General features: G+C 37.2%; 2 protein-coding genes across 2 annotated transcripts in view; one reads left to right on the plus strand and one right to left on the minus strand.

Annotated features, from left to right (window-relative positions):
- LOC144971148 (arginine--tRNA ligase, cytoplasmic-like) overlaps window positions 1-16003 on the minus strand; it is a 147592-nt gene extending 131589 nt beyond the window's left edge. Inside the window, exons 1-9 of the mRNA XM_078911606.1 lie at window positions 15815-16003; window positions 12017-12163; window positions 11558-11740; window positions 10814-10906; window positions 9834-10009; window positions 6423-6606; window positions 5572-5701; window positions 5054-5158; window positions 2955-3136 (exon numbers count right to left, since the gene is read on the minus strand). Coding sequence (XP_078767732.1) covers window positions 2955-3136; window positions 5054-5158; window positions 5572-5701; window positions 6423-6606; window positions 9834-10009; window positions 10814-10906; window positions 11558-11740; window positions 12017-12163; window positions 15815-15865 — 1251 coding nt within the window. The 5' untranslated portion in view covers window positions 15866-16003. The remainder of the gene's footprint in view (window positions 1-2954; window positions 3137-5053; window positions 5159-5571; window positions 5702-6422; window positions 6607-9833; window positions 10010-10813; window positions 10907-11557; window positions 11741-12016; window positions 12164-15814) is intronic.
- A 4199-nt stretch (window positions 16004-20202) lies between these two features.
- On the plus strand, window positions 20203-24436 carry LOC144971838 (uncharacterized). Its single transcript, XM_078912913.1, has one exon. It carries the CDS (start codon window positions 20306-20308, stop codon window positions 24434-24436), a length of 4131 nt encoding a protein of 1376 aa, XP_078769039.1. The 5' UTR covers window positions 20203-20305.
- The last annotated feature ends 564 nt before the right edge of the window (window positions 24437-25000 follow it).

Below are 25000 nucleotides of genomic sequence, written 5' to 3' on the forward strand. Positions count from 1 at the left end.
CCACAGACTCGATCCAGAAAAAGGACAAAACCAAGTAATCTCATCCTATGACAAAGACTGCAAGTTGGAAAACAGATAGACCCCGTGTGACTGGCTGAGAAAACCCGGAAAGATGTGCAAACTTCATAAATTGAGTTATGTATGCAGTGGTGTGGACCACATCTTTCTGATTATTTACCACTTTAAATTTTCTTTCTATGTCTATTAGAACCCAAGTTATGAATTTTTTTCTGAATAAAATTTGTTGCAATGGGAAACACCCGACAACAGAGAAAATTGAGTTTAAACTTTTCCCTTTTATTTCTTACTGAAATAACATGATTGGCATCAACAGATACTGCATTTTTTACATTATCAGATAGAATAGACATTCTATATGAAACGTAATGAAAAAAACATACAACAAAATATTTTTCTTTAAAACAAAGTTGTTTTTTTTTCTCTTAAATTTAAGATATAAATAATTAAGATTTTTTTCCTCGTTCCGCACAGAGATCCGACAAAATAAGAAAAATATTTCACATTTCTCAAGATATCGGCATGATATTTCATACACATCATAATGAGCTAATAAGTAAGATATAAACATAATCATGTTATATTTCATTACTCCCTGGCGAATATATAATTAAAAGTACAGGAACCAAAAACATCTGAACAGGTAGACCATCACTGACTACGGTCAATGTAAAAACATTGACAGATTGTTTAAAATTGTATTTTGTATTGAAATTAAATTTACATTGAAGAGACAAATACAGATTATTTCCATTATATTGTGATTGAAAGAGATGAGATTCTGGAGCAAGGTTGTCCAAACCAAATGAACCGAGACAATAGGGAATGAGATTAGCGGAAGAGTAGTGTCCCTTGATTGGACGTCACCTATAGTCTGTGACGTCACCAGCGGAAAAGTTATTAGAGAGAGAACGTCATGTTGGTTGTGCGCATGCGTCTTTTGTCCGCGGTGATGTCCAATCAAGGGACACTACTCTTCCGCTAATCTCATTCCCTATTGAGGTGGGCCATAACTTGATCAGTCGCCATCTTAAATAACTTATTGAGGACACAGTCAGTGATCTTCCTGCTCACTACAGGAGGTCAAGGAGCCCACCCAGTTTTGAGCCTATCTCAAAAGATGAAGACCAAAATGACTATGACTGTTATATTTGTGGACAAAAAAAAATTAAGCAGAACAGATTATCAGTTGAGCTAACTTGAAGATAGTCAAAAAATTGTGGAGCCAGAGAGACTGCACATTCAACAAACAATTAATTAACAGTATCCACAAAGGAAGTGGGTAGATCTATACTTATAAACGATGAGGTTACGTACAAGTGTATGGAAAATTATTTTTAAAGTATAGTGATAAGTGGTGAAGCAACTTTTCTCCTGAATGGGACAATCGATAGTCATGGACATCTTCAAAACATTATTGAGAGTAGGTGTTTTATAAATTTATTATCTTTTTGTTCCTTTCAGGGTTCTCCAGCGATTTCAACACATTAAGGCCATTCAGTGCCAAAAGAAAGGAATAAGCTGGCATAGTAAAAATAAATTCCAGGTCTTTACTTCAAAGCATCTGAGAAAAGGTAAGACAGAGGGAACTGGATCAAATAAGGAACAGAAGTTGATCCCTATAGTAAACTATCAATGTGCTTAATTTGAGATCACATAAATGACCCATAGAGACACACTCACACGATCTGACCAAAGGTGTTTTACAAGGAAAAAATATCTCCCCAAGAAAATATATATTGATTGTTCCCTTCTAAGCCAAGGACTATGGTCACAGTCAGGACAATCCCATTCCAAGACAAGGAGAGAAAGCAACTTGAAAAAGGAAAACAGATAAAAGGGGATACAGACATAGCAAGGCGTGACCTCCTTACCAACAATGAGAGGTCAAAAGACTGCACCCCGTATTTAGTTTTAATCATATAAACAGGTGAGAATGCATTTGTCTCAGGAGAAATTCTGTTATAATCTCTGAAGCATAGCCAGTCTAATCTCATATAAAGCTCTAATTGAAACCCTCTGTGCAGCAAAACGGTCTGTCATTGATTTCCAGGCTTATATTGTTGTTTGTTTGTTTGTTTATAAGGGTTTTAGGGTGCTTGCAACACATTTAGATCATATCAGAGCAGTAAAAAGGAAGAAAATGGGATTGTAAAAAGTTCTAGAATTGCAATTTGTAAAAAAAAAAACAAGATAAGTAAGACAAAAGGTTTAGATTACAAGAGCACACCATCAGGGTACTTGGTTTGAGATCACTAAATGTCTCACCATGACACAAGCACTGGTCCCCTCTAAGAGGAACACGCTCAAATGTTTACAAATCATATATATGTAAAGCAAAAGATAATAGTGCATAACAGACGGATGATTTACAAGACACAAAACTCTAACCATACATTTGACTGTTTCCCTTCCAGGCAGAACCAGGACAAAACCAAGTAATCTCATTCCACGACAAAGACATAAAGCATGTTGGAAAACAGATATAGGGGGATAGAATAAACAGCAAGTGCTTCCCTGCAAACCATGAGAAGACAGGAACCCCACCCAGAAGCTTATATTGATTTTCTTTTTCTTAATAATGCTTTTTTTAATAAAGAACTCATACATGTTTTATTGGTATGCTCTAGGTTTTTGACAATAGTTTGTACAACAATGCACACATAAAGAATGAAAAAAAAAAACCGACATCGATTCATACATTTACATTCGACAAGGCTGTTCCAATTCCACAATCATATTAATAAGGATCAGGGACCAAAAAAAAATTATTAAAGCAATAAACGATTTCCCCACCTGCAAACCCTAAAATCTAGAGGTGCCTAAATGAGTCAATAAACCCTAAGAGTGCCATGATCAAGTTGGACTTTGGGACTCTACTGCATAAACCAGATATGTAACCCATTAAATCCCAGCACATAATTCCTAATTCTCACCTGTCCAGAATCCACAACGTAAATGAGCCAGTCTCCCTGCTCCTCCTGTAACCTGTTCCTAATAGTGGCAATGTCAGATGTGTCATAGGTAAAACCACCATCAGACTTCACCATCATGAGGGGCACCGTGAATGGTGGAACACTCATTACCCTGCGACCACCTTCATCAGTCTCTAACTCTCCTGTTATATTATTCATGAAGAAAATTATAAGTTAAAGGCAACTGACTGTCTGAACTGAAGCAAGCCGACCTGAACATTCATTTATAAATAGAAGACAAATTTCTAATTCAAATTATGTCACAACTATAGAAGTGAACTTTAGAATCTATACAGCAGAGTCAAAATAGAAGCTTACAAGCAGTTTACATGAGGTAATTTTTAAACAGTTTAAATAAATAAAAAACAAAAACTACTTAAATATTAACCAGACATGAATAGACAGCTCTAAAATAGAGAGGAATCAGCTAAAATTAAATAATTTGACTGACGAATACCTAAAAAAAAACCTGGAGTGCAAGTTGAGCAGTTAACCCCCAAGAAGTAATTGGAATAAAATATAAATGGAAATGATACGTCAAGGATACAATAAAACAAACTGATCTGCATAGTTATACTACACCAAATGGGTTATGTGGATAGAGGCAAAAAATGAAAGAGTACAATCTTTTCTTTTGTAAAGCATTCCTGCTATTGTAAGTGTTACCCATGAATTATTTTATTTCTTACAATGAGCCAATAATGACTGATAAAATACATTGAAATTAACTACGCTACCAAAGCTCCCTCATACAAGTGATTAGGACAAGAAAAAAAATTATTTTATTTTAAATCACAAAAGCAATGTCTGGGATATATTCACAAAATAAATATTATATCCTTTTCCTTTTAAACAATGTTCCATTTATAGTAGCAAAATGACACAGTTGACACCTAGTAAAAAGTTGTGGAACTGATCTAAATCAGATGGGAACATACTTATACATGAGATTTTTTTTTAATCTTCTTTTTATAACAAACAATTGGCTGATTTTCAAAAATTGTCTGTATACCGATAGATCTCATCACTCCTGATCAACATATTTCAATGCCTTTTCATATTACTTACTTTTTAAAAATTTTGTCCACTAAAATTTACTCCAGATCCCGCATTCCCTGGGCGGGAAAAGAGATAATCTTGTCAGATTGACTTTTTGGGCTATACCAGGAAAATTGTAGACAAACATTTTACTTCACAATTTATTCACATTATGACTCACTTTATTGTAGCTCTCGACTGTATGAAATACCCCCCCCCTCCCAGTTTTGGTGGAGAAGAGAAAGTGCTTGTGTCTTGCTCCACCATTTGTCACATTGATCAGTTTTTTACATTTTTCGGTAAAGTAAGTTGAATTATGAAATCATATAAAACTTAAAACTTATGAATTAAATGTGTGTACCTAAATATTATACGCGTGTATTTGTAGACATGTTTGGTGAGTATATGTGTGTGTTTTCATCATTTCTACTATTTTCTTATCTTTCTTTTAGGTCAAATTAAAGGAGTTAGTGGAAAGGCAGGTAGGGAGGGGAAGTAGCGGACATCATTATTTGTTGACTGCAACTGCTGAGTATGAAGGAGTGGTTTTATTTTAGGGAGTAATTCTCCACTGGGTATGAAGATCTGATAATTTAACAGTCCAGGGAGTTAACTTTTTGTCAGATAATTTTATTCTAGAGTCGTTTTGGCATAAGGAGTAATTTTTTCATGTAACTGAACACATCCGGCAATCTCCAATGCATGTATTTCTATAATAACTAAGCTTTCCAGCCCTGGTTAAAAACATCACACTGCTGGACTAGGGTTCTGTCTGACATCAAATATATCAACATAATATAGCATTATTGATCACGTTCATGGGAGTCTTTAAACTCTATAAGAGTTTCATACTAGATTAGTCTGACAGCAATCAGTAGATAAGCTTCCTTACAATGCAATTATTACTTTCACAATTAATCTTTAGATATGAAGGACTGTTTGTTTTTAGGGGGGTTTTGTTTTTGTTTTTTTTGGGGTTTTTTTCATGTTTCTTGGGGCTTTTTTCTATTATGAACACTTACCCATATCTCCAAGCTCTTGTATGAGTTTTACCATGCGTTCTTGGTAAAATGATTCGCCCCTATCATTGAGAGAAACTTCCAGTCGTTCATATAATTTGTTGTTCACTGGATAATTATAAAAAAGAAAAATTGAAAAAACAAACAAACCTCTGAAGGATATCATTAAAATGTTGATTCAATAGTAGCACATATTCTATATGATCATGAAAAAAAAGCCAAAAGTATTATGAGAACTGAATATGAACTAAGGTTATACATTATATGACATAACAGTGAAATGTCAATTCAGTTAAAATCTGATCTTGCCACGGGTTTAAAAAGTTTAAAGTGTCACGTTGTCTATCAATTCAACAAAAGTGGCAAGACTATTACAAACAGTTCCAAGTATTGTTAACTATAAGCTAGCAGACATAACGGCGAGAAATTGTAATTTAGAATATTATATTTTCAGTTATCCATATTCATTTTTGTTAAAAATGATATCCTCAATCATCTAAAACTGTCCAAAATTTATACACCTTCCATTGAAATGTCATAGATGATCTTCCATGCCTGGTAATAAAATGGATCTTTGGCTTGCAATTTCACCACACAATCATAAGCCCTCTTTTTAAATTCTTCATCCTCATCAAATCTTGCTTTAGATTCCTAAAAGTGGGAGAAAATTACAAATGGATCAAAATCAAAAATAGCCTGTTACTTTAATACTCACTTCACAAGCAGCGGGACCAGTATTGATCCAGGGTGCAGTCAAGATTTGTCAGACCCCTTGTCCACCCACCATGACTGGGTAGCTGGATGATAGATCTGGCAGAAAGTGCTTTGCATTGAACTAGTGTCCTGTCTAAAGGTTAATAAGCAATTGCTAATGTCAGTTTAATGCATTAAAACTGGCATGAACTCTGGCCCCATGGGCCTTGCGGCTCTGAATGACTACTGGTCACTAGCTATCTAAACTATATGTAGGACTCTTGCATATGTCAAAATAGTGTAGTCATCATTAGTGGTTCGTGGTTGCAATACCCATTTAATTTAATGTATATATATGTACATACAAACATGTTTTATTAGAATTAATGCATTTGTAGGGAATTACAATTTATTTAAGTTGAAGTAATATTTCAGTTCCGATTATGAAAACTGCATTAAGTTTCTCTTCAATCTAATGATGAATCTGCATTTACACTATGATATGAACTTAAAGAAGTTATATTTTTATAAAGACACGTTGACTAAGAGACAAAATTAAGCTTTTGTGCCAGTTTGTAAGTTATCCAAAAGAGGTTTTCTTAAACTTACTCTAGGACAAAGTAAATATTTTTGTGAACATGGCTTGCCACTATGGGGTTCATATGCTCTTCTAACTCACCTTGTAGAAAGCTTGAAGATCTTCTAACTGAGGCCTCTCTTTAAGCAGGTTTGGGAACTTGTCCATTAGATGAGCAATCAGCATCCCAAACTGGGTCCCCCAATCACCCAAATGATTTAGACGAAGGACATCATGACCCACCCATTCTAACAGACGACTTAAACTCTCTCCAATGATGGTGGATCTGTATAATGTTTTAAATGGGGGGAGGGGGCAGGAAGGGAGAGGGTAGATCAGCAATCAATTATGTTATCATATAAGGAATCACATTATATACTAGTGATCAAAATTAAAGAAAGTATACACTTGTTTTACCTACAAAATTGGTATGAAATATTTTATGGCTTATTTAAAAGCTATGTGTGATAACAGTATTATAATTTATCTTTCATTTTGTTATGTTTGTTTTTAAGGGTTTTACGGCGTGGCAACACATTTAGGTCATATCAGTGCCAGTAGAAAGGAAGAAAATGGATAGTAAAAAGTTGTAGAATTACAATTAAAGCACCCAAGAAAGGGTAAGACAAAGGGGAATTTGTTCAAATAGGAAACAGATATAGATTCCAAGAGCACACTATCAAAGTACTTAGCTTAAGATCACCTAAAAGTCTCATCCAGACACAATCACAGGTCCCCACTAGGAGGGATATAGTCAAATGTTTAGAAATCATACATAATATGTAAACAAAACAATACAGTGCATAACAGAGAGATGATTTACAAGACAAAAAAAAATAATGTCCCAAAACTATACATTTCACTGTTTCCCTCCCAGCTAGGGTATCCTGCCAGGGCCTGGACAAACCAAGTAGTCTCATTCCAAGACAAAGACAGTTCAAGTATGTTGGCGGATAGAATGGACAGTAAGTGCCTCCCTGCCCACTATGAGAGGTAAGTAACCCCACCCAGCTTTCATTTTGTTAGAATTTGTAACGTTTATGGTTGATCTTGTATTTAAAACATAATCTTCAAAAAGGGAAGTAACAAGTCAAAACATACACACACTATAATTTTGACAAATAATGAGATTTTAATAAATTTACTTGTGTTCATTTCATTTGAAGTGAAGATGTATCTAATTCAATCAGTAATGAGTATATCCCCCTTTCGCTCCAATCACAGCATTGCATCTCCTACACATGGTGTTGAGGAATGTTATCCCAAGCTGTTCTTATGGCTTGGAAAAGTTGTTGTTCATTTTATGGTGCCGGGTCTAATGAACCAACTTGGCCACCGATTATGTCCCACACATGTTCTATCGGATTTAGATCGGGGGATATTCCACGCCAAGGGCAGATAACGTTCACATTATTTGCTGCTATAAAATCCCTTGATACACTAGCTCAGTGGGATGGTGCATTATCGTGATGGAATGAAAAATTAGGATGTCCATGAAAAAATAGAATAAAATGTAAAATGTGCTGGATGTACCTTGCACCAGTTAGGTATACATTTACTTGGACTAGAGGTGTTCTAGAGTCTCTGCTCATTCTACCCACACCATGCCTTGTCCATATCCTCTGTTTGGGGATTCCAAAACACAAGAATCGTGAAATCGCATGTGTGATCATCAGTAACAACGTAATCTACCATCATTTCTTCCAATCACAAAGCGTGATTCATCTGAGAAGAGAACAAATGACCATGCATGCATTGTCCAGCGCAGATGAGCATGGACCCACTGAAGACGGGCCAACCGCTGATGTGCTCTACTAAGTAGATAATGACATGCTCTCTAAGTCTACAATGAACAGTGTGTCGACCAATTCGTGTACCTGGGAACACTCGCACAGTTTCACTCACCGTCCTAAAATGATCTCATAGATGTATGGTGTGTATAAAACGATCCTCACCTTGTGTTGTTACTCGTGGTCTGCCAGTTCGATCAAAGTCCTTTACTGTTTGTGTCATTTAAATCGATCCACTAACGAATATACAGTTCTCCTTGTGATATTAAACATTCTTTGCGACATTGGCCAGACTGTCCAGCTTGAAGATGACCAACGGCATGTGCACGTTTTTCTAAACTAAGTCGTGGCATCGCATAGATTGATGATATTTTTATATTGTGTTGATAGATGGCAAAAAAATTAACCTACACACGTCCTGTCCACAGTAAGGGGTTAAAAGGTGCGCGACGTGGTGAATGAATTTCAGGTCAAAAACAGGAACATCGACTATCAGTACAAAGAAAGGCTAACAGTAAACAACTCAGTGAAAAATCATTACATCAATGGATAAAAAAGTAACAACGATTTTAAATGTATATACTTTCTTTTGATCACATGTATATCTCACTAGGTGATATCTAACATAAATGAGGAATAATTAAGAAAAAATATTGTTTCAACAATTTATAATACAAGAAATGAATGTCATCTTATCTCAGAGATGGGCCACAATGTCTAAATGCAGTGCTCCCATGGACAAGCAGAATGAACTCTGAGCATCCATTGCATATTGAGCAATCTACAAGCAAAGGGACCGAGATTGATCCAGGCTGCAGTCGAGATTTTTTTCTGACCCCCTGTCCACCCAGCAGTGATTGGGCAGCTGAGTCTGTCAGACCTGGCAGAAAGTACTTTGTAATAGACTACTGCCCTATCCAAAGGGTATCAAGCAATTGCAATTGTCAATTTCATACAGTAGAAACTGGGTTACACTTCGGCTCCATGGACCTAATAACTCTGAAGGACTATTTTACTGCCCTTCGCATTTGGATTTTACTACAGATAGGGATGCAGCATGTGGTAGGCTCTGCTTGGAGTCAGTATGTCCCTCGGGGAAGAGATGAGATAAGCATTGAGTAGATTAAGTGGCATATTTTTAACATGTACAATACAAATTCAAAGGGAGAAAATATCTATAGTTTGAAATGTGTGACTCTTTGCAATGATGCAACACGGAAATTCACATTACTAAATCAAACACACAAAAATAAAACGAAAATGTACATTTGAATAATAATAAGAACGTGGTTTTGAAATATCAAGAAAGGTTAATTTAAAATATTCTGTTTTTAGTCTAGACTTGAAGCAGTCAATAGTATAAGCACTTTATGTAAAGAGCGAGAGAACATTCCAGATTGCTGGTGCTGCAAAATAAAATGCACAATCCGAGAATTTTGTTTCAGACAGTTTTCTTTCTAAAGTGGTGTATCATAAGGAGCTGAGAGCCCAAGACGGCTTGTACCTGATATCAATGACATTACGTAATGTGGTGCTAAGCCATTAAATACATTAAAAAATTATACAGGCCATCTTGAACTCAACTCTCGACAGGCAACCAATGTAGATGTTTTAAAACAGAGGTAATATTTTAAACAAATAGCTTTTTTCTGTTATGTTGGGGTTTTTTGGTTTGTTTTTATCTTAAGGGGTAGGTTCATTCCTATAAAACGTCTGGCTTTACCTCAGATGGCCTACATGCATCTCTTTGGCAATGTTTGGCGATGAAAAATCAATGACAACTTTCTTTTTCTGTATTCTCGGAGGTTTCACACCATTAGTAAGGAGAAACGAAATTTCTTTTGCAACAAAATCTTTCTTTAGAAAGACATTGATAAAACCCGGACCAGCAATTTCAACCTGGAAAAAGAAAATATTCATTCAAAAAATTAAGGTCCAAAAATCTTAATGCGTTGTTAACTATGAAATGTCCTTATACTATTTAAGACATGTTGTTTTACTTAAAAAAAAAAAAAAAAGATATCGAAAGCACAATACATCATTCCATCTTCAAACTTATACCTTTTTTTAAAAACCAAGCATATTCTTTTATTTTCAAAAAATAGCAACCCAAAATCATGCAGTCTTTGTTGTTTGGTTTGTTTGCTGAATTATTTTTTTCTGCTTGTTTCTTTTTTCTGTTGTCATCCAGTAATATATGTTAAGTACATGGTACAGATTTTTAATAACCAATATAATGATTAAAGTTATAAAATACAACATAGGTTTTCTAACCGCAAGCTAGCCTTCAGAGTCAAATTCAACTATTAAGTAAAATAATAAATGCACCAGATTCTGAAAAAGAGCCATGGTAGCAATAATCATTTTATGCAGATAATGACAGTATTACTTCTCCAACAAAAATTAAAGCTTATTCACTACTATATATATTAGTGGGAAGCGGTCCTGATAGCTTCTAGACCTTTAATGCTACAGAAATCAGGACTGATTCAACTACATGGACCTTATGGCACCTAATTGAATAAATAAACCAAAGGTCTAGATTTCTATCTAAGATTATGATGAACTTTATGAAGAGAAAAGTGAAACTAAAAATGCTGGAGAAATCGGCTATCAATTGCTTTATATGATTCATCAAATGATTTCACCCTTGTTCATTTTAGTTTTTTATGTGCCTAATGCAACAAATTATTAAACACAAACCTTTTCAAAGAAGACAGTCTCTGGTAAGTGATTCACAATGGCCTGTGCTACTTCTCTGGGGTTGGTTTTCTTCCCAGTCAGAGCTCCAATTTGCTGTTATTAGAATATAAAATAGGAGATGAAATAATGTACGGTTTATAATCACTCATCAAAAACTATCCACTTCAATAATTTCATTAATTGGTGTGGTTGATCTGGAAATAGACGTCCACACATATTTTATATCCTCAAAATTTAATTCACAAATTCAAAAGCACCATGAGGGCAGTATTAAAATAACAGTTAACAAAATGATAAAAACGGATTTTGTGAGCAATCAGTAACCATCAATTTGTAGTTATTTTCAGGTCTGATGACCAAAATTGTTATGCATGGGATCTTTGTTGTAATAATCTAAAACCAATGAAAAATGATGTCCAATACAACAAAGCTCAATCGAGCACATAATTGCTTTGGTTACCAAACCTGCAACGATGTGCATGTAGGTCACCATATATTCCGAGTGATGCAAGACAGTTGAACAAAACTGGAAGACCCAACACACTAATCTTAAATATCAAAAATGGGGAATATGGGTCGGATAAAAACAAGATAAAGACATATTGAACTATTTTCTTCTTTTGACATAACCTACACCAAAACTATATAACTCATTAGACTGTTGATATCTGATGATACTAATACAATGATAAAGTCACAACAGATTGTCATTGGCATATTACTATTAAACCTCTTTAGGCCTACCTGAGCCATAGACATGGCACTGTTGCACTGGTAGTCAGCAAATTTGGCACTTGGAGTAACCAAAATTGTTGGGTTAGGAAGTTCAGGAAAAGCTGCATAGATAGCAATGGAGAAAACGTCTTCAATTATACCACGGACATCAAGTGCACAATCCCTTGTTCGTTTTTTCTCTGCCTCAATGTTCTGGAAGTGGTGGAAGAGGAAGAGAATTTTTTTTTCTGTTAATATAATATGAAAGGTAAGAATTTTTTCAAAAATTATTGTCAAATATATATGGAATTCATTATCTAGAGAAAACTGAGTAAATAGACAAATGATAAATCAGCTAAACGACTATTTTATTTTTTGTACCATCATGGCATAATCAAGAATCAATTGTTGTCTTTGAAATCTTTATCAAATTTTTTTTTTTTTAATTGTAAATAGTGACATTACAACCATAGACAAGTATTGAATTACCCTCTTGAGGTGTGCCCTCTGGAACTGGAGCTTCTGATTTTCAGCCCGTAGTTGTTCTAACTCGGGAGAAGCATAGCCCTCTTTAAGCAGATTACTTGGATTTGTCAAGCTTTCAACTTCTTGTTGAAGTCTAACTATTTCTTTTTCCTATAAAAGCAAAATAATAATATACAACATTAATGGTGATGATGATAATAAAAATAATAATAGTAGTAGAAATAGTAGTAGTGGTAGTAGTAGTAGTAGTAGTAGTAGTAGTAGTAGTAGTAGTAGTAGTAGTAGTAGTAGTAGTGGTAGTAGTAGTAGTAGTAGTAGTAGTAGTAGTAGTAGTAGTAGTAGTAGGTAATAGTAGTGTAGTATAGTAGTAGTAGTAGTAGTAGTAGTAGTAGTGTAGTAGTAGTAGTAGTTAGTAGTAGTAGTAGTAGTAGTAGTAGTAGTAGTAGTAGTAGTAGTAGTAGTAGTAGTAGTAGTAGTAGTAGTAGTAGTAGTAGTAGTAGTAGTAAAAGTAAAAGTAGAAGTAGTAGTAACAATTACAACAAAGATTATTATTCTTATTATTATCATATTGATCACAAACATTATCAGCATCCGTCAATTAAAACTACAAATGTCATTTTATTTGTTTTATTCCACTTTTATACCCATCATGTAAAAATTTCAGACATCCCAACAAAAACGAAGGTTTGTCTTTTTTTGTTTTTCCTAAACTTCATCTTGTTTCAGAAAACAATGGCCTTTATTCAATATGAATCAAACTGAAAATGGGTCCTATTTGTCTTAAAGGGCACCTGCCTCCGAATGAAAAAAATTTGCAACTTGTTTGGCGTTAAAATGTGAAAGCCTACAATAATAGGTCTGAGTCAAAGTAGAGAGGTTCCACCTGGAGCCATACCACATTCTTTTTCAGACTGGTCCGAAACCTTCAAGTTCAAACCAAACAATGTTTTTAAAAATGAAAGAATCTACAATAATTGACTTAGGTAATTTTGTTTCCCGTTTGTAGTCCAAAATGAAAAGTGCCAATTCCAGTTACTTACTTTTTCATCAACTCTAATCAAGAAACATCCAAGTAAGTACTAACTCTTTACGTTTTTTTCATTAGAAGTGTGACGAATGAAGATGATTCTTATACGTATCCTATGTAATAAAAATGAATTGATAGTATCATTATTTTTTAGATTGTAGTACCAGCTAGAATCAATCGCCTTACTTTTGTGTCTTGCTTATCTTTTCTTATTGATTGTGTGTACCCTACCTTCCCATATATTTGTTTGTAACTTCTTATATGGCAAGTGAATTATTTTCTCGTACCGTTTTTCAATCTCTAGGTGAACTAAATTAGCTTGAATGTCTATGTTATGTTTCAGTCATATTGAAATGAATTTGTTAATTAAATGGTTTGTATGTTGTTTAAAAAAAATAATTCAGCCTTCCATTGTGGTATAAATTATGTAGCATTGGACCTAATAAAAATTATTATCATTATTATTATTATTAATGAAAATTGTGAAATTAAATGAAAGAAAGAGCTTCCTCTGTTGAAATCTTTAGTATTTTTCTCAGTAATCAGTGTGCCAGCACCTGCTAGACAGTACCAAATAAGAGGTGCCACCGGCAATTGATCAGTACTGACAAACACAGGGCCTGTTCATCAGTGCTGACAAAGACCTTTTCGAACTTATTTGTCACTACTGGATTATTCCATTAGGAATAAAATTATATAAAAAATCCCAGGCCAACTTATCCCATGACTGTTAGTAACAATATTGCCATCGGAAAACTTTCCACTGGTCAGTCAACTACAGGGGGAGCTTCGACGGCGCTTCATCAATTTGAGGGAATCGTACTTCACATCTGCAGCCACACTCCTTGATCCATGCTTCAAACGCATCCCGTTTATTGAAGGGCCAACAACGAGGACAGAAACCCGCATGAGCGGACATGTGAGAATGCATCTGCAAAGCGATGAGCATCAACCGTCAACATCGGAAGCCGAGGCACAACCTAATCCAGATCCAGAATCACAAGAACCACCGACCAAAACCAGATGCATATGGGACAAGTTTGATCAACAAGTTGAGGAAGCAAGGAAAAGAACCGCTCCCATCTTGACAGGCCCAACCATTGAGATGAGAAGATATTTTGAAATGCCAGTGGTGAAGAGAAATGAGGTAAAATCCCTTGAGTGGTGGAGAGAGCACGAGCTATTGTTCCCTGGCTTGAGCAAAGAGGCCAAGAAACTTCTTCACATTCCTGCCACAAGTGTTCCGTCGGAGAGAATATTTTCCAAGACCGCGAGCTCATCACGGCAAAAAGAAGTTGCTTGAAAGAAAGCTCCGTTGACAAATTAATATTTTTGAACAAAAATTGGAGGTAATACAATTTTGATTTACACATATTTACATTTACATGACATTTTTTCAAAAGATTTTCCTCCTTTATTTTTCAATTACATTGATTTTTTGATTTTTTACAGATTAAGACTAGAATTAGTTCTTATGTTTTGAAGGAATCTCAGGTTTTTTTTGGGGTATTTTTTCGTGTTTTTAAAATTTTTTTTTGGTTTCATTGTAGTTAATTATCTTTGTTTCTTACTTCAGTTTCGTTTCACTTGTTGTAATAAATAATAAATAATAAATAAATAAATTTTAAAAAATAAAAAATAAATAAATAAAAATAAATAAAAAAGCCCCCCCCCCCCCCCCACCAAAAAAAATTTTTTGGACTAAAAATCACCCCTGCCACGGGTACCCGGGTAATAACACCACTACCCCGGTATTACCCAGGTAATGATTTGGGCGGGTAATCCCAGCTCTAACACAAATATTTACACCCATTTGCTCCATCCCCTTCCCTATCATCTTCTCATTCATGGCCACCATGTGTCTTGTGCTACTTTTGACATTTGGCGGCAGCGTGTCTAGACTAACGTCATAAATAAAGGAGTGTCACCAAAATTCTTGAAACTGAGCAGAGGTGTCAAAAAATTATAGAAGGCATATTATTGGGGGTTTTTTCCCTGAACTACCACTGAGCAGAAAATGTTTGACATGACAAAAACAACGGAACATTTATGAACAAATCTAAAATCCCAGAAATCCGCGGAAGATTATCATCACTGGTCCCCACTATATTTTCAAAAATATTTCTTTTTTTTTTTTTTTTTTTTTTTTGCAAAATCTCGAAAATTTGCAAAAACTTGCAAATTTTGCGGCCGCAATGCAAATCACCGATGCAAAAAACTGCCATGACAGAAGAGACAAGAAAATACCAAAAAGTAAAACGATTTTTCCCGTAGGGTTAAAAAACAGAGAAGGGAGAGAAGAAAAAAAACAGAAAAACCGTGTGTTTGGTAACTGGAAGTTCATCACTCATAACTGTCTACAGTTATTCAGAGTCGACTCCCGGACTCTGAATAACTGTAGACAGTTATTCAGAGTCAACTGTCTACAGTTATTCAGAGTCGACTCTGAATAACCGTAGACAATTCAGAGTCGACTCTGAATAGCCGCAGCCTTTCGTTATATTATGATGATGACCAAGCCTTCAGAGGTTCTATGGATGAAACCCTCTGAAGTTCGTACTCGTACTAGAATTAACAATTAGGAGTGCTGATTGGATTTAGTCAGACATTACGTCATCAGCGTTAAGGCTTAATAAGAAGAGAAATAAATAATTACAAATTGTTACAAAGTGATTTCATCACAAACCTCACTCACACTCCATTACACGTCCAAGTCCAAGCACTTAGTTAAAATAAATTTGATGTAAAATATTACGTGGAAAGAAAACTCTTACCGCTTTTTCAACTTTTCTAGTGTAAAGGACAATGTCTTCGTCTGATGCCATTTGTATTTTTGATAATTATTTTCAACAGACCGCAGTTAGCTCCAATGTTTGTTTCAAATCAATTTCTTTCCCTGTCCCTTGTTTCAGTTTCACTATGTTTACGCCGTGTGCCGAAAGTGGCAGACAACGGTACCTAACAATTAATAAGAGTAGTTTCCCTTGCCTTCATTGTCAATTTCGTCATTTTCGTTTTATTTTTTTATTCATTTTTTTTTATTGATTGATTTATTTATTTTTTTAATTATCTATTTATTTAGCAGCAGCAGCAGTAGAAGTAGTAGTAGTAGTAGTAGTAGTAGTAGTAGTAGTAGTAGTAGTAGTAGTAGTAGTAGTAGTAGTAGTCATATGATGTTATTGTTGTTGTTGTTGTTGTTGTTGTTGTTGTTGTTGTTGTTGTTGTTGTTGTTGCAGCTGTTAACGGCCAGATACACCTTTTACACTTGAGCATGAAGAGAAAATGTTGGTAAAGAGCCTTTTCCAGGGAGTCATATGATATATGTCCATCTGAGTGGGACTCGAACTCTTCGAATCCGACGGCGAGTGTCATACCTCAAAATCACACATCATATAATATATATATATATATATATATATATATATATATATATATATATATATATATATATATATATATATATGTGTGTGTGTGTGTGTGTGTGTGAGAGAGAGAGAGAGAAAGAGAGAGAGAGAGAGAGAGAGAGAGAGAGAGAGAGAGAGAGAGAGAGAGAGAGAGAGAGAGAGAGACCCACCTTTTCAAAGCGTTATTATGTGGAGTTGAATTAGGTGTTGGAAATTAATGTCATGAACTGCAAGTAATATTAAACTTGGGGTAACTTTCACTTGGTTATGGTGTAAAATAGATACTTCTTGACCACACTAAATTGCAAGTAAACCACAAATCAAATGATTTATTTTATGATAGGAGGTCGTTTTCAACATTTGGTCCTCAAATATGGAACGATCTTCTAAGGGCTATTCGTGAAGATACAAGTGTCGATATTTTTAAATCAAAGTGTAACATTGCTTTTTTACCAAAAAAATATATTTGTTAAGTCTCTGTCAATGTTTCACATTTATTTGTTATAGATGGGGGTTTTTCCCCCCTTCTTTTGGGTAATAAATGAAAGGTTTTTGTTGTTGTTGTTTTGTTTGTGTGTGTGTGTGTGTGTGTGTGTGTGTGTTTGTAGGTGTGTGTGTTAGTGATATTTTAGATTGTCATTCGTGTAACTGTGATGTGCATAGAGTTTGATCTAGTCATGGTTATGCTCTATACATGTGCTTATTATTATTATTATTATTATTATTATTATTATTATTATTATTATTATTATTATTATTATTATTATTATTATTATTATTAATTCATCATCATCATCATCATTATTATTATTATTATTATTATTATTATTATTATTATTATTATTATTATTATTATTATTATTATTATGAGCAGGTACCTCGACGGTCGAGGAAGACTGATTTTGTGGGATGTTTTTGTTCTTGTATTTTTCTTTCTTGCTTGATCTGACATTTTCATACAGACTTATCATGTCCTTATTGGGACTTGATCATACGTTTATTGTGGAACTTGTGGTGGAGAAAGATAGTTGAAGAACTCCATTGCTGGTCCATGTCATTTTGATTGGATTTAAAAAGTTCAAATTTCTTGGGGCCAACCGAAACTGATGGAAACTTTCTCAAATTGTTGTAAAAAAAATACCAAAACCTTGATTATCCCGTGTTGGTATGGACGCCAACAATTTTGAAGAGTTCACAACAGCTCTCATACTCAAATCTGTGACACAAAGGTGATCATGGACCTTAGCTCATTGTAAAAGTGTTAGTATTATTAGTATTTGTAAAATTAGTCAAATTAGGTATGATCGCATGGATAGTTTCCGAGGGGTGATCTGCGATGACATTATAACCCTTGTGCGGCTATGTGGTCTTGTGGTATGACACTCGCTTTCGGATCGGAAGGGTCCTGGGTTTGAGCCTCGCTTGACGCATAGTTGAATCCTTGGAAAGGCTCTTTACTCACTTTCTCTGATCGTACTCAGGTGTAAATGAGTACCTGGCCTCTAACGGCACGTTTAGTGGACATTGCGCTATATAAAAACTTTAAGTTTTTAAACTACCATTAGTGTTTGCGGCAATCAACGGGTTAACAGCATTAGTAGCTTCCTATTTTCCATCAATTATTTAGATGCGAAATATCGATGTCATATTCTATGTCCAAAGTTCTAAGTTCTTCCTAGTTTTTGGCAAGAAAATCCTTGAAGATTAACTTCTCCGTGTTTATGTCAAAGTCAAAGGAAAACGTATGTAAGGAAATGCCTTTGTGTCTTATGGCGCTGTAGGGAAATACCTGTGGTATGCACGACTCAGGACATCCAACCTTATCTTGATTTATTTCTTTTGTCACTCTAAAACGTGAGGGTGTAGCATTTCCGTCGTGTCTTAGAGTCTGATCTTCGACATCCCCAATTTAATCCCTGACGTTATCGGAGCTGCGAATGGCCATTGTCTCCATAGACCATGGTTGACTTCGTGACGATCCATTTATCGTACGCGCTTTGTATTCATTTAGGGGTAAACATGTTTAGGGGGAGAAGAACATTAAATTACAACACCCACCCCCATTTCGCCTCGAGTTTTTTCCAAGATTCATGCGAATAGGGATGGTAAAGATAGTGACTTTTAATTTCATCTTGAGTTCTGCTGTAAGTCCGTGGTGGAGAAGGACGTTTTGTATTTTCTGTTGTGAAAGTCCATAGTAACGTTCTATCACGGCTTCTAACTCCTGTCTCTGTTGTGAGACAGTATTACCAAACAGAAATTAATGTTGTTTGATTTCTTTTCGAGTAGTGCTCTGTTGGTGAGATTTCAGTGTTATTTGTAATCTATTGAAATATTGTGTTCTGTTGTGATTATCGGCATTTCTGATTTAATTGATTGTTTATGATAATAGTGATACCCGAGTTTCCAGTGCTATTTTGCGATGTGTCATTTATCCTGTTTTATACTGAGTTAAGTTTTATATCGGTGTTGATATTTTAAAGAATTGATTATCATTGTTTTCATTTTCTTTCCCAAATCTAGAGATCTGGCCTTTCTTTGACCTTTTTGTGACTTTACCTGACCATCAAGTCACCTTTATGTGACTCATTGTAACCTCAATGAACATTGACTATAACGTATAACCTTTAGTAACAAGAACTGAAACATATTACTTAATGAACAAAAACAAGATATGAAACCTGTTACAAAATATACATAATAACTTACTGTGACCTTTACCTGATTTGAAGAGCAATCCATTGTTTGATAACTACATTAGACATTGTCTGGAACCTAATACATTGGTACTGTGTGTCATTCATCTGGACATTTAGCTCATCAATAACCCACACTTGGAATAACACACAGGCAACTACAGCACTTAGAATATCATCTTCACACAGACGGAGATAAGTTGGGGACCCTGAGGTCATACAAACTAAATAATCATGTTTTTCTATCATTATTCATATATCATTTAGCTTTATATTCACATCATTCACTTCTATCACCAACGCATCATATCTGTCATTCATTAGTTTCATCAATGTTATTTTGACATTTATCCTTTTATCACTGACTATACTATCAATATCATAATTCTACTCAGAAGCGTCATCTTGATAACATTTATTACATCAACATCATCATCATTATCATCATCCACCATACCTTCTTGATTCATCTGCTATATTCATTCATATGCATTTCATTTATATCCAGCTCATTACATTAATTAATAAACACTTCATATCATATACACTTAAATCTCGGACTTATTGTGTTCATAATTTGTGAATCTTTGGCAGTCAGCCTCACCCCCCCCCCCCCTTTTGTTATTTTTTAAAAATATATATAAGTGTCGCCGTCTGGGTCCGAACCGTGCACACTCGTGCCCTGACCGTGTGACATAATTTGGTGGAGCTGCCGGGTAGGATATCTGATTGCCATCGTTTTTGCATATTGTGAATTGATAAGTTTTGAGACACACATACATCTATACACACCAAGAGTAATTGTATAATTGCAGTTAAGCTAGCACTTAGCCACGAGCTGTTTTAAGGACGAACAGTTTTGAACCTAGTTCCTCTTCATTCAAATATACTGTTTCAGTCGATAACACAGGTTACATTAATCTTGTTACACCCCCCCCCCCTCCTCCTCTTACTATCTAGTATATAGATAATCCACTTTAATCGCTCTAAACACCTCTCCTCATTTCATTGTCATCCACAGTCTCGGTGATTATTCAACCTTATCAAAGTTATTCTTTTGCTCTTCCCTATAGCGACGCCATTGGCTGTCTACGTTTTCTCTTTGATTTTTCATTGTATAACATTTTAGTTTACTGCCGTCTCTGCCGACATTCCAGTTCCAAACATGAGTACTAGCGTTGAAAAGTTAGCTAAGATTGGATCATCTTTGGGTCTCTCCGGAATAGATTTGAAAGACTGGATAGAGAAGACTATCAAAGATGAAGACGACAGAAAACAGAGAGAACTTGATGCAGAGAGGGCAAGGGCGGAAAGAGATATCGAAATTGAAAGAGAGAGGGTTAAATTAGAGACGGAAAGGTTGCGAGAAGAAGACGACAGAAAACAGAGAGAATTTGAGGCAGAGAGGTCAAGGGCGGAAAGAGATATCGAAATTGAAAGAGAGAGGGTTAAATTAGAGACGGAAAGGTTGCGAGAAGAGACAGCACTGATAACTTTGCGATTGGAATTGCAGCAGAGGAAAAATGAAGGCAGGGAAGAGGGAGCAATCGGAGGTCAGGCGGAAAGTACTAGTCACATGAAAACTAATAGACTACCAAAATTACCACCTTTTCATGCTGCCAATGATAATCTCCACGACTATCTTCAAAGATTCGAAAGGTATGCGCGAGTAAATGGATGGGAGGAGGAAGATTGGGCCACCCATCTCAGCGCTCTCCTTACTGGCAACGCCTTGGAAGTATACAGTCGCCTATCCGACGATGTGGCCAACGACTACTCTATCCTGAAGGCAAGCCTCCTCAAGCGATATAATTTAACGGAAGATGGATTTCGCGAAAAATTTCGCAAGTCAAGACCGGAGTCGGGAGAAAGCATTGAGCAGTTTAGTAACCAGATTAGCAGTTACTTCAGCAAGTGGGTGGAAATGGCAGGAAAGAACAAGGAAGATGCCGGTGACATAATTGATCTCATTATTAAGGAGCAGTTGATGGACATTTGTGGGCGAGAGCTCCTGGTGTTTGTCAAAGAAAGAAAGCCAACAAATGTGAGATCAGTCGTGGATCTGATCAGCCAATATATGGATGCTCACGGCTCAGCAGGTGCCTTTACGAGATCAGCACCAATCAGAACAAAGCAAGAGATGGGCTCAAAACAAGTTAGGCCAGAGAATCTCAACCAGAGAGTATTTAGCGGACCGCCTAGGAACGGTCCAGTCACATGTCACATTTGCAAAAGAGCGGGACACATTGCCAGAGATTGCAGAACAAAACCCGGACTGGCCGCAGTAACGGTCATTACATGTGCCTACTGCAAGAAACGGGGGCACACTTCGAAAGACTGCCGGAAGAGGCAGTTTGATGAGAAGAGGCTACAACCTCCACAGGTCGCCTCAATGTCAGCACCTTACTACACTAATGAAGATTCAAAACAATGCAGCCATGGGCACCTACAACTGATGTGCGGCTGTACACTCCCAGTAACGTCGGCCTCATGCCTGGGCCACGAGGGACGAGACAAGAATATGCCGGTAGCCAACGGCTTACTGAACGGCCGGCCGGTGACTGTACTCCGGGACAGCGGATGCAGTTGTGTGGTGGTCAAAAAGGACCTAGTTGACGGTAGTAGCAGGGGAACACGGAAAGTCCCGGTCCTACTTGCTGACGGCTCTGCTAGAGAGACCACGACGGTGGACGTCACAATTGACTGTCCATATTTTAAAGGTGAAGTCAGTGCGGTGGAGATGGAACACCCACTTTATGACGTGATCCTAGGAAACATACCAGGGGCGAAATGTCCTGGTATGTGTAACAAGCAGCCCGTGCTAGCAGTCGAGACACGAGGTTCAAAGCGCAAGAGGATAAAGCCACTAGTGACGTCACAGGCACCGAAAATTGACGTCACGCCTGACGATTTAAAGGCACAACAAAAAGCTGACACGTCACTAGCTAAAGCAAAAGAATTTGCTATCAGCGGTGAGGAGAAAATCACCGGCCAGAAAAATAAACAGCGGTATGCATACAAGGATGGAATCCTGTACCGCCACTACACTTCGCCCAACGTACACCATGGGAATCCAAGGAAACAGGTGGTGGTACCGAAGGGACTGCGCATCACAGTCATGCGACTGGCGCATGGAGGTGTCTTTGCAGGACACTTAGCGGCCAAAAAGACAACAGAGCGCATTCTTGAAGCGTTTTATTGGCCGAGCATTTGGACTGACGTGCGCAACTTCTGTCGTTCATGCGATGTATGCCAAAGGTGCGCACCGAAAGGTAACACACAGAAAGTTCCTCTTCAGGAGATGCCCTTAATTGAGACTCCATTTTCACGCGTTGCTGTCGATCTCGTGGGGCCGATCATGCCGGCATCAGACAAGGGAAATCGGTACATTTTAACAGTTGTGTGTTACTGTACACGCTACCCAGAGGCAGTAGCATTAAAGAATATCAATACAGAGACCGTAGCAGAGGGTCTAGTTGATATATTCAGTCGAACGGGAGTTCCCCATGAGGTTCTGTCCGACCGCGGGACTCAGTTCACTTCAGAGTTGATGGCAGAAGTATGCCGACTTCTGTCCATTCGTCAACTAATGACCACACCCTATCACCCACAGTGCAACGGGTTGGTAGAAAGATTCAATGGCACTTTGAAAGCCATGCTGAAGCGTCTGTCCTCAGACAGACCACGTGATTGGGACCGTTATCTGAACGCTGCTCTGTTCGCCTATCGGGAGGCACCCCAAGAGTCACTGGGATTTTCACCCTTTGAACTTTTATTTGGCAGGACAGTCAGAGGACCCATGACAATTTTGAAGGAGTTGTGGACAAAGGAGATTACAAATCCAGAGATAAAAACTACATACCAGTACGTAGTCGATTTGAATGAGAGAATTGAAGCTACACTCAAAGTAGCTCATGAAAATTTAAAGAAATCCAGCAAACGCTACAGGACTTATTTTGACCGCCGAACTAAGCCCAGATCATTCAAGGCAGGCGATAAAGTTCTTCTACCTCTACCTACTAAACAGAACAAGCTGGAACTGAAATGGCAGGGTCCATTTGATGTGGTGAGCCAGACAAACACCAATAATTATCGCATTGACCTTGGTGACACGGAGAAAGTATACCACGCAAATCTATTGAAGAGATATTTTGAACGTGAACTCACAGAGATTGCGAACGAGCAAGTAGGGTTGTTGATGTGCGCCACCGCGGCAGTGGTTGATGAGAGAGACGAAAGTACTGACGTACCAGCACACCTAGAGTTGCCATCACTAAACCAAACTGAGGGCGTCGACGATGTCACCATATGTGATGCTCTAGATGAGGGACAGAGGCACGAGTTATCCAAACTATTGCTTGAATATACTGATGTGCTTACTGATATACCAGGTCGTACTCATATGTACAACTATGACATCAAGCTTACATCATCGGTGCCTGTCCGCAAGAAGCCGTATCCAGTACTGCAGGCGATGAAAGAAACTTTGAAAGAGGAAGTTAGAAGTATGCTGAAGGCTGGCATCATCGAACCCTCAGACAGCCCGTACTGCTCACCATCCGTTGTAGTTCGAAAGAAAGATGGAACGAATCGCTATTGTGTTGACTTCCGCGCACTTAATAACATCACTGTTTTCGACGCAGAACCCATGCCTCGACTGGATGACCTCTTTCAGCAAATAGGTCAAGGTTGTGATATAGTTTCGAAGCTTGATTTATCTAAGGGATACTGGCAGATCCCATTGTCGGAAAAATCCAAGCCGCTTACTGCTTTTGCCACTGAACTTGGTCTGATGTCATTTACCGTCATGCCCTTTGGCCTTCAATGTGCGCCGGCCGCATTTTCCAGACTGATGCGGAAGGTACTCTGCGATCTTGACAACGTCAAGAATTTCATTGATGACATCATCATACATACGAAAACGTGGGAACAGCATATCGACGCACTCAAAAAGGTTTTCCAAAGACTGAGAGACGCTGGTCTCACCGCAAAACCTACCAAATGTCTGATTGGGTTTAAGGAGGTAGAATTCTTGGGGCATAAGCTTGGGACTGGCACTTTAGCACCCACCATCGACAAATTGGAAGCCATTAGGAAAGCTCTGCCACCACAGACTAAAAAGCAAATGAGGAGCTTTCTAGGACTCGCCTCGTTCTACAGACGTTATGTTCCAAATTTTGCTGCAGTCGCTAGCCCACTAACTGACGCCACCAAAAATGGAAAACCAAACAAAGTGGTGTGGAATGAAGCCCTAGATAGAGCCTTCAAATATCTAAAAGAAAGACTGTCATCATAACCTGTTCTGCGGTTGCCAGATTTTGACAAGATATTCATACTAGCCACTGATGCCAGTGACACGGGCATTGGCGCAGTGCTGATGCAAGAATATGATGACAGCAAATATCCTGTTATGTATTTGAGCAGGAAATTACTGCCCAATGAGCGCAACTATTCAGTTGTGGAGCGGGGATGTTTGGCGCTGGTTTGGGCAGTGAAGACCTTAGACACTTATCTTTTGGGGAGAGAGTTCATCATTGAAACGGACCATGCTCCTTTACTTTATTTAAACCGGGCAAAAAGCGAAAACGGAAGACTCATGCGGTGGTCATTACTCCTTCACCAGTACCGTTTCAGGCTGAGAGCAGTGAAGGGAACAGAGAACCATGGTCCGGACTATTTGTCCAGGTTGGCTTAACCTGCTGAAGACATTGCTCAGGCATTTCCTGGTCTTTTAGACATAATCCAAGATTTTGTCTTAAGTGGGGGGCTGTAAGGAAATGCCTTTGTGTCTTATGGCGCTGTAGGGAAATACCTGTGGTATGCACGACTCAAGACATCCAACCTTATCTTGATTTATTTC

The sequence above is a fragment of the Berghia stephanieae genome, chromosome 4 (genome assembly GCF_034508935.2).
Source record: "Berghia stephanieae isolate SIO BIC M18660-M18661 chromosome 4, UCSD_Bste_1.3, whole genome shotgun sequence".
NCBI lineage: Eukaryota > Metazoa > Mollusca > Gastropoda > Nudibranchia > Aeolidiidae > Berghia > Berghia stephanieae.